Source organism: Scomber japonicus, chromosome 20 (assembly GCF_027409825.1).
Source record: "Scomber japonicus isolate fScoJap1 chromosome 20, fScoJap1.pri, whole genome shotgun sequence".
Lineage (NCBI taxonomy): Eukaryota > Metazoa > Chordata > Actinopteri > Scombriformes > Scombridae > Scomber > Scomber japonicus.
The window spans coordinates 18,456,133-18,466,204 of record NC_070597.1 but is presented as its reverse complement, the minus strand read 5'-3'; the positions used below and the strand labels follow the sequence as shown (position 1 = coordinate 18,466,204).

Genomic DNA, 10,072 nt, shown 5'->3' with positions numbered 1-10,072 from the left:
AGACAGGTGTACGGTTACAGGTATTTTGATGACCCCTGCAGTGTAGCTGACAGCACATCAGGACGAAAGATGATACAGAGCAGGAGTGTGTGTGTGTGTTGTTTTATATAAATATACTGTACATATCTTTTCTCCAACTGTCGCTGCGGTAGAGTTGGCAAGCTTGGCAGTCAGTCTTTCTCGCTCACTCTCTCTTTTACACACACACACACACACGCATTTACATATAAATTCCAGCCAGCATCCAGATCGTATCATAAATATCACACACATTCCCACACAGCAGCTATCAGGTGTCTGTGGCTCGGGTTGCTGTGTCCACTAAGACTTTACAGGATGTTTGACCTATTCTGACTGTCGGGGCAGGCGGTCTCCAGCCAGCCAAGACTCCTCTACTATTCCAAATATCAAATACCATCATCAGCGATAACCACGAGTGTATGAGTGTAGTAAGGAGGGTTAATCATCATGGAGGTTTTTCTTGCAGATTTGTCTTAAAATCTTGTGGATTAAGAGGTAATGGAGGGTGTTTGACCCCAGATGACCACGAACCAGCGTAGCCGCTACAAAATTCCCCTCGTCTCCTGCTCTTCATCAGCCCCCCTGCTCCTCTTCATCACCCAGCTCATTCCTTCCCTCGGTTTCTCTTTCTCTTCTTTCGTCTGCTTCTTCTCTGTTTTCTTTCTTCACAACAGAGTGAATGGAAAAACATGCCTTAATTCAAGTAAGTAATTCAAATGTAGTCCAAAGAAAACATGAAATGTGGTTGAGAAAGTTAATAGGTAAACTAGAAATAAACTCAGTTCAAGTGTTTTTTCCGCTAAAATGTTGGTGTGATTGATATGTGGTGACTGAAAAGTGGTTAAAGAAAATGTAAATTTCAAAATGAACTGGTGGTGGCAAGGTGAAATAATAGGTTTACCCATGTTGGATATAGTACTAACTGTCTAAACCTTGCCACATTCTCTCTGATGTGAAATAGCAAGTGTAAAAAGAAGCCTCAGCTCTTGTGGGACAAAAATCCTGATGTTTAGTGTAGATGTCTCAGATTTGGTCTCATTTTCAGCTTCATTGTCCTGAGCTGAAAACGTTGCCACATCATCTACATTTCACCATAAACGTCCCTTTAAATATTCTGTGTAATGGGCCAGAGAGTAAAACAAGTCATAAAACGAGGGGAAAGAGACAGAACAGTTGAGGTTTGTTGGTGTTGTAATGTAGGAAAACATGGACATGACTTCCACACTGCCAAAGATCCATGATTTATGTAAGCCTACCATCTGTTGCCACAGAATACATTGCACAACTACCAATGAGTCAGATTGGCTATACGGACATCTACAATGTCATCAGAGTGCCTGTGCACGCACACACACACACACATACACACACATACACACACACGCACACACAAATACAGACAGTAAGATGGATACCAGTGGCGATCTCATGGAGGCTCATATGAACGATAGATGAGGTGATGCAGAGAAGACCACTGATCTCCTTACTCCCACTCTGAGTGACCTGAATAAACCCTAACACACACACATACATACAAAAGTGCACATACACACACCCGCAGCATCCTGCTGCAGCTGGCAGCCATTCATTCACTTCGGTGACATGCTCAGGCTATATCTAAATGGAGAGCTTTCTCTGGATTGGAACAACCCCCCCCCCCCTCCCCCCCACACTCTCCCCGAATGACACACACACAAGTACACACATACACACAAATGGACACATGCTCTCTGTCCTTTTTCAATTTAACTGTTTTTATTGTTTCACTGCTCACTACCTCTCCCTTTCTCTATGTCTTTCTGTTTCATATCCATGTAATAAACTACAATACAGATACACATTCCTACACAAATGAGAGCACACAGTAACATACACACACAGACACACACAGACACACACACACACACACACACACACACACACACACACACTGATTAAGCTGCTCCCGATGGATAACCTCTAGACTCCTCTTGACGGGTGCACATGCTTCAGATGGGGTGTCTTTGCTCCCGTCCACCAGCTGCTATCCAAAAACTAAAAAACACAGTAACACAAACTGACACACCTTTCTGTGACACCTTGACCTTCTGTGACACACACACACACACATTCTCACACACAAATCAGCTTGTGGCATGTTTGCTCTTACGACGTGAAAGCCCTCGGTCATTAACCCAGAGGGCACCCCCAGCCTCCCATTGTGCCCCTATCTCCTGCAGCATTCTGGGTAAAGTAGTCTAACAATGTCAACCAGATAAGCCCAATGCAAACCTCCTGATAAGGAGTCAAAGACTGCACTTAATGTCTGTGTGTTCTGAAGGCGTTGGTTGATTGAGGAGCCAATGAGATGGATGTAAAAGACCAGCATTGACTAGAATGGGCGCATGAGTGTGTGTGTGTGTGGTCAGACTGGCAGGCATACTTTTTCATATCTTTGTAATAACAAGTTAAACTGCCGAAACAGCAAAACGCAGGAGACAAAAGGAAAGCAAACACACATACCGCTGGACAAAGAGCCTATCTTTGAATGCATGTAGGTCTATGAGTGTGATTTCAAACTACGGCCGAGGACCATTAGCAAAGTTATTCAGAAGAAAAGGTGAGTCACCTTTTCCTGTATTGACAAGAAAAGCAGGCAGAGAGGGAAAAAAAGGAAAACCTGGCAAAAGAGGAGCCAATGTTAAATACACCACTTGGAATAAAATAAATAAAGTTTACGGCTGGTGTTCAAGGCAACGTTGCACTCAAGCCTTCTTCGCGCAGTGCCACGAGGCAGCCAGATTGTAATTTGAGGTCAAAGGTAAATCCTCCATCCAGACTTTAATGTTGCAATAAGCCGCATCACAAAAGCTCTGGTTACAGTGCGATAAAAAAGGTGTGAATATATCACAGGAAGTCTCAAATAAAATGCAGTAAATTTGCGCACTTTGTCCCAGAAACTCCACGCCCTGTAAAGGATAATCTCGACTATTCTTCTCAGCTCTCAGTTTACACACACACACACATAAAGGGCGAGTAGAAAAACTCACAAAAGTAGAGGAATGCATGCAGACTGTGTGGATTTACACTGGTGTATAAACAGGCTCCGTCTGATGAGCATATGTGAACTGCATTTCTGTATTCTCACACACACACACTCAGAAAGAGTATTTGAAATCTTTGCAGGCTGTAAGCTGATCTCTGTGCTTTGTTCTCTTAATGGTTCTGTTCCGTTTTTATTATTCTGAATACCTGACCCACCTGTACAGCCCGAGGAGACTTTATCCCGCCTGTCCGTCTCTCATGAAACGCTGCTAGATACAGTTTCCCTTTCTCTCCCATTCTTTCCCCTCTATCGGCTAAAGCTATAGTTTCAGATTGCTTCCTCTTCTCGTGTTTTTCTTTCTTCTTTTTCCTCCCCCTTTTGAACCTTCCACGCTTTCTTCTGTGGTCCTTTTTACTTCAGCAGACAAATGATGGGTATTGATGAACACAAGGTGGTATTCAGAGGCCTAACACCCAGCAGTAAAGGAAAAAAAGAATATCAAGATGTTTTTTTTTTGTAAGAATCTTTTTTTAATGAAACACAAAAAAGGCAATAAAATTAAGATAAATAATTTTTTTCTTTTTGTACATGAGGAAATATTTAAGTCATATTTCCAAAAGAATGACTGAAATTACATAATATATTTTAGTAGGCCATCTCAACCATACAAAGCAGGTTCCAGTGGGTCTACAAAACAAAACAGGTCGCACAATGATGCTGCTTCTGTCAAAATGTGGTTAGAACTGAATCCAGTGTTTCTTAAAGAAAATACAGCTTTAAAAAAAAAAAAAAAATCAATTAAAGACCCATAAATGTAATATTTCAAAAGTGAGTTTCACATTAGATTTCTTATAAAGCTTTTGCTTTGCAGTGTAACAGCAACATTGTTGTTAAAAGTCAAAAAAAGTCAACGTCCTAAAAAGAAAAAAGGCATTCATGTCCTTCCCCCCTGTACATCCTATACACTGACAACACACAGTCATCACAGGCTTGCATAAACAGTAAGACAATGATAAACTAGGAAAACAAGCGAACATAAAACACACACGCACAGACATTTTTTGGCAAAGCAGGAATAAAAGTGACAAGAAGCATAAATTGTGATTTGATCCTTATCTTTTTTCTTTTCTTTTTTTTGTCTCTCAAAATTGTCCCATTGATTGGCTCTGATTGTCCTTCACAGTCACGTGATGCCATTCTGGTTGCCATAGAGACCTCAAGTGCATCAGCTGGGCAGTGTGCAGACAATGTTGCTGCAATGTTTCTTAGAGGCTGTCATAGCAACGCTGGATGAACACGAGCAGACAACGAGAGGAACTCTACTTCAAATACCTCGATGATTGCAGGGGTCCCGGATTCAGATTTGATTGAACATCTTTCTGTCTTTTATTTTTTTTCATCATAAAATTGTTTTCTTCTAATGCGGTGAAGCGTAAACTCACAGGTGCTTTGGTATGTTTCTTTTTGATGCCAGATAAATATCTACATTTTTATAGAAATACAGGCTAAAATAGATAAAGAAGATTCTTTCAGGATCAGAGAACAGCAGAAACTTAGTTTCCTTTCCAGTATTTGTTAAAAAAAAAAAGAAGCTCCCAACAGGAAAAGCACACTCTAAACCTAACAGAGCAAAATAAAAAGAACAAAGAGATTTTGGACATGTTTAAAAAGAGCCTTTTTCTGATTTCTTTATAAAAACAACATTTCCCAGACACCCTTTCTACATATTCATCCCTAAAGCAGGGCTTACAACCGCAAAGTCTTCACATCAGTTGTACAGCTTGACCCCAAATCCACATCTCCGATCCTGTTCAGTGCATTGAGAGAGAAGGAAATTGAACCTAACCTCCTCCCTTTGCCAGACCCCTCCCCAATTCCCCCACACACACACCCTTAAAAAAATCTAAATAAAATAATCTTCTCTGCAAAAGAAAAAAAAACAAGAACAAATATATATGTATAGTATTTACAACATGTTATATTATACATAATGCTGTACAAAGCACACACGCTCGCCCATGCACACATACGCACGCACGCAAACATGCACGCACAGTTCAAATAAACAATCCAACTACCTGTACATGTGTCTTCGCACCTGAATATGAGGATACGAGAGAGGTATTGACGTGTATGGCTTGACAGGAGAAAAATCATTTTGTGTTTCCGTCTCAAGGACTAAAAAACTGAACGCTAAGTACTGGACAGATTCATATTCAGAGTGTTAAAGACATACTGACGGTGTGTCATGACGTCATCTTGGCTTGCAACCGACGAGCACAGGCATATATGTGCATGACCACACACACAGTACAAACACACACACATACACACACACGCACGCTAAAGCACTATTTACTCAGAGCTCATTAAATGCCAGACATGGTCATCTCAGCCACTCCGCACACACACATTCACACACAAAGTCCAAACTACAGTGTTTTTTGGTCCTGTTGGGGATCTCCAAATCGCCTTGTCATCATCACACTACCAGTAAAAGACCATTAAAACCATCCAAACCAGTGTGGTTTACAGTAAGTCTCTCCTTACCATAACAGTCTGTTCCGCTCTCTGAGTCAGTCTTTGTTTCAGAAAGCCAAGTCTGCTGTAGCATTTTCATGCTACCATACTCCAAAGTGCTCCAATGTCCTTGGTTCCTGTTCTTTTGTTGCAGTAATCTTGTTTAAATGACAAGATATTCTCTTATATCAGCTACAGGGACGGCTGTAGACTCTTGCTGTGACAGGGAGCCTCAATCCACATCTGATAAAGAGGTAAAAATCTGACATGGGTCAGACTCTTCCCCAGAACAAACCGGACTCCGCTAAGTGCCAGTACTGCTGGGCTTTATCCAGTGGGCTAGCCCCTTCTCTTACAAGGGACAGATCAATACGCAGAGCTGAAACTCCTTGTCTTGGTTTCCCTCTGTCCCTCGGTCTGTTCTGAAGGACTATCCTGGAAGCAGTCAACTCCAGAGTTTGGGTCAATATTTGGATTTCTCTCTATCTGGTGCTACGACACAATAGCCATGCCGTCAGCGCTGACCAGCTGGCCTGTTGTGGGCTCGTAGGTTCCAGCCAGGTAGAAAAGGTCATTAGATGTGCTACCCGGCTTGTGTTCTCGAATCATGTGATCATACTCAGTCCTGCTGACCACCTGGCAGCGATGGGAGATCGTCTGCACGTCGTTCTCATCTTCATGGCTCGACTGGTACAAGGCATTCTAGAGGTAGATGGACACAAAAGGAGTTATTGATTATATCCAACAGCCAAAACATTGCATTTAGAGTCGATTTCACAAGAAAAGCAGTAACCCTCTAGATCTTTTACTTTTAGTTTCTGCAAGTGCTGATCTTTTTGGTTTGCAGCTATGGTGGATATCACTGTGCATGGTAACAACACAGCTCTTTATTCCAAACAAATCACTGATTTGCTGCTGCCAGAAATGTAAAATACACAATTTCCCGTGCAGCAGAGAAAGTCCTGCCCTTACACTGAGTACATAAAGCAGCAAATGTTCACAGTTTCAAGAACTAAATAGAGGTCCAACCACTCATATCAAATGGGAATAGGGAATAAAAAGGTGCAAAGTAGTAATATATGTGATGAAAATGTCACGGACTGTTACTTTGACCATTCCCACTTTAGATATTCTACTCCCCGGTCTTTACCTTGCCATCACGATGTCGCTTCCCCAGGCAAGTCTCCTCCGGGTGGTAGAACCACTTGACCCTGACCACCATGCTGGAGCTCCATGACTCCCAGAGGCTCTCCACTCTGCCCACGTAGGGCAGCTGGGGCCGACCAGGTGACAAGAACACAGCACAGTCCCCGACACGCACCGTCTCCTTGCCCCGCACGATGGCCTTGTAGAAAAGCTTGCGGGCTTTACCCTTCAGACCTCTTCTCTGGGGGGGAGAGGGGGGGATAAAAATAGAATTGGTTCATTTATTTAGTGTGGAAAGTTTATTTTTCTCATTAAGAAAAGTTAAGATTTGTTTGTTTTGCTTAATCCAGTCAACCTCTAATATAAAATGTTTTTTATACCAAAAAATAGGGTATGTTCTCTTAAAAAATCATTCTGTCTGTAGCAAGTTAAAATCATGCTGTGCAGGAGTTTACTAAAAAACAATGTAAAGACTGATATATCAATCATCACTTCTGACCCACTGTGCAGTTGTGTATTTATCTGCAGAGCTCACTGCTCACTATCTGCATTTTCTTATTATTTTGCTCTGTTCTAGACACCTCTGGACATCAACCTTTGAGCAGTGGGTGTGTAGCCCCTCAGCCAGTAACAGCACATAGGATGTGAGGTCGAAACTTATAGCAAAGCAACCAGGTTACATCTCTGTCTCCATTTCTCTCCCCTGCTCTCTGTCTGTGTCATGGATACATAAAGAGCAGCAGGTCTCTGTCTCTTCGATTGAGGGCGGGGCTGAGCTACACACACACACACACACACACACACACACAGAGCAGAGAGGCCACAGCGGACAGGATAAAGCATGTGCTCCAGCTGCATTCACACCAAATCTGGCAATGCAACCACTTCCTGCAGGGTTGTGCGGAAGTGTGGGCATGTTTATTCTTGCTTCAGGACATTACCGCCTTGAAACAATCAGAAGATTATGCAAATCAGTCATTATTTATCTGATTCACTGTTCACACTGTTCCCTCTCTTCATTCACTATCTAGCTCATTTGACCAACCCTGTCCTCTCTCTTGCTTCTGCTCTCCACTCACACTGGTGTTGTTGACCTGGGGAGGAGGGACTAACCTTGAATGGTATGTTTACAAACAGCCACTGACAAATCCTGCATAGTGTACCTTTAAGAAACCCTGTTCCTTCGTAGTGATTTGATTGTAACCACAACACAAGTGACACACCTACATCAGTCCACTCAGTCTTTTGATTATTTGGGGCATTTACACAGGAAAAGGTCAGCTTTTTCAGGCTGCGCATCTCAGTCGACAGATGCAGTCATGTTTACAAAGCAAACAACGCGGCAGAATGGAAGTGGAGAGTGGCAGCGGTTGCTCAAACTGTTTTTGTTCCGTTATCTCTGGATCGTGACTTAATAATCAGGGTGACAAATTTAAAGATTAGCCACACCAAGTATGCCTGATAACGCTGGCGGTGTGTACAAAGTCTGAGGCAGAATAAGCAATGCTGACAGGGATCCCATTTGATCATCACATTTACTTTTACATAATCAAGGCATGACACAGTCGAAACTGCAACAGCAATCAGTAACCTACTTAAGTTGGAAGGTTACTGATACCCAAGCCAGTCATTTAACCAACCATATAACCAAGATAAACTGTGTACAATGGGAAACAAAGTCTGATTAAGTTGTGATTTTAATGGATTGGAATTAACTTATGATCAAAGTTGTTCTCAGGCTCTGCTGTACAATGTTAAACAGCAGACCCATTACCAAAATAATTCTTTAAACCCCTTTAAACATCACTGAAATATTGCTTTGAGGTTATTACTCGTGCATGAAAAAAGTAACTCAACAGTCATCTTTTCTTTTTTCGTTTTACCTGTGTGGGGTTACCGGACCATTTCCACAGCTGGCGTCCAGGCAGCAGGGGAGCCATGTTGTGCAGAGGCTCAGGTGACGCCATCCTCTGCCTCTTGGCTGCTGTCGGGTCCTTGGAGGCAGGTTTGGACTGCTGGCTTACAGGACTGCTCTGGCCCTGGTGGTGGCTGTTATGTACTCCTTCTTTCCTCTTCATCTGGGTCTTGGCTGTGCTACTGTTAGTCGCCAAGCTTCCCTTTGACATGTACTCCTTCCTGTCTTCTGTTCTCTCTGCCCTCACCTTTGACCCTGGAACAGCCATGCTAGCCTTGGCCACATAGCTGTGAGCTGGGGCCGTGGAGGAGGCAGAGGGGTTGGAGGTGGTGGAGTCAGGGCTCATGAGGTCGGAGTTCATGTTCTGCCGACGCTTGTGTTTGTCCTGCTGAAGCAGTGCACGGCGCAGCAGTACTGATGAGGACTCTTCATCGGAGGAGTAGGACGAATCGTTGTCTGAGGAGCAGAGGGACGAGGAGGAGATGGAGCCGGAGGATGAAGAGGACGATGAGGACGAGGAGAAACAGACGGAGAGACGAGAGAGAAAACGTCCATTTCGGTGGGATGTCGATGCAGCACTTCTTCTTCGTGCTCCAGCATCTTGAACACCATCTTCATCGTCCTCATCCAGCTCAGAGTAGGAGCTGGGGCAGTCGCTTGGGTAGTCCAAATTGTAATCTCCACTTTGGACTCCGATGCCTCCTGACAGAAGGTCTTTTCTCAGAGGGTGAGTATCCTTTAGAAGAGCCTCGGACCGGGCTCTAGTGCTGTCTCTTTCCCCTCCTCCCTTCTTGCCATGCTTCACCAGCATGGCAGGGTGAATGTATCGTAGTGTTGCTCCCGCAGAGGTGAGAGTCCTGCCTCCTCTCCCACTGCTCCCCCCAAGTCGAAGCAGGGCCTTGCCATTCTTTGTTTTAGGAGAGGTCACTCCTTCATGGTCGAGCTTCACCAGGAACTGTTTTCTGTCGCGTTCGCTTACTGGCTTCTTGCTCCCGGCTGCCATCGCCATGGTGACAGCCGAGGAGCAAGCAGAGGAGGAGTGCCTAAGCCCCATGGAAGCTATGGTGGTGACTGGTCGCCCCGCTCCTGAGCCTCCTCCACTTCCAAAAGTTGAGTAGCCGTTGGCGATGCTGCTGAAAGAGTCAACTACAAAAGGGGAGCCAAAGATGCCTTTGATGGGGGTTGGGGGTGTGAGGGGATGGGAGACAGGGCGATGAAACACCCCCAAGTCTCGCTCTCGAATCCTCCTTTGGGTTTTGCGGGATGTTCCATTAAAAAGGAAGAAATCAACAGGGGGTCTCTTCCTAGGTGCGGACCAGCTCATCAACGAAGTGTTGCCTTTGGTTACAGTGTCTGATACTGATGTTGGTGTGCTGGAAGTCTTAGGCACTGAGTGGATTTTCTTCGGCCTGCCAACTGAAAAGGGAGCCAGCAACACACAGGAG

At 44.0% G+C, this 10,072-nt stretch overlaps 1 protein-coding gene across 1 annotated transcript in view; it reads right to left on the bottom strand.

Annotated features, from left to right (window-relative positions):
• Positions 1-3,561: 3,561 nt before the first annotated feature.
• Positions 3,562-10,072, bottom strand: part of bahcc1b (BAH domain and coiled-coil containing 1b) — a 57,439-nt gene continuing 50,928 nt past the window's right edge. The window contains exons 26-28 of the mRNA XM_053341198.1: positions 8,596-10,043; positions 6,717-6,953; positions 3,562-6,268 (exon numbers count right to left, since the gene is read on the bottom strand). Of these exons, the coding sequence (XP_053197173.1) occupies positions 6,059-6,268; positions 6,717-6,953; positions 8,596-10,043 (1,895 nt within the window). The 3' untranslated portion in view covers positions 3,562-6,058. The remainder of the gene's footprint in view (positions 6,269-6,716; positions 6,954-8,595; positions 10,044-10,072) is intronic.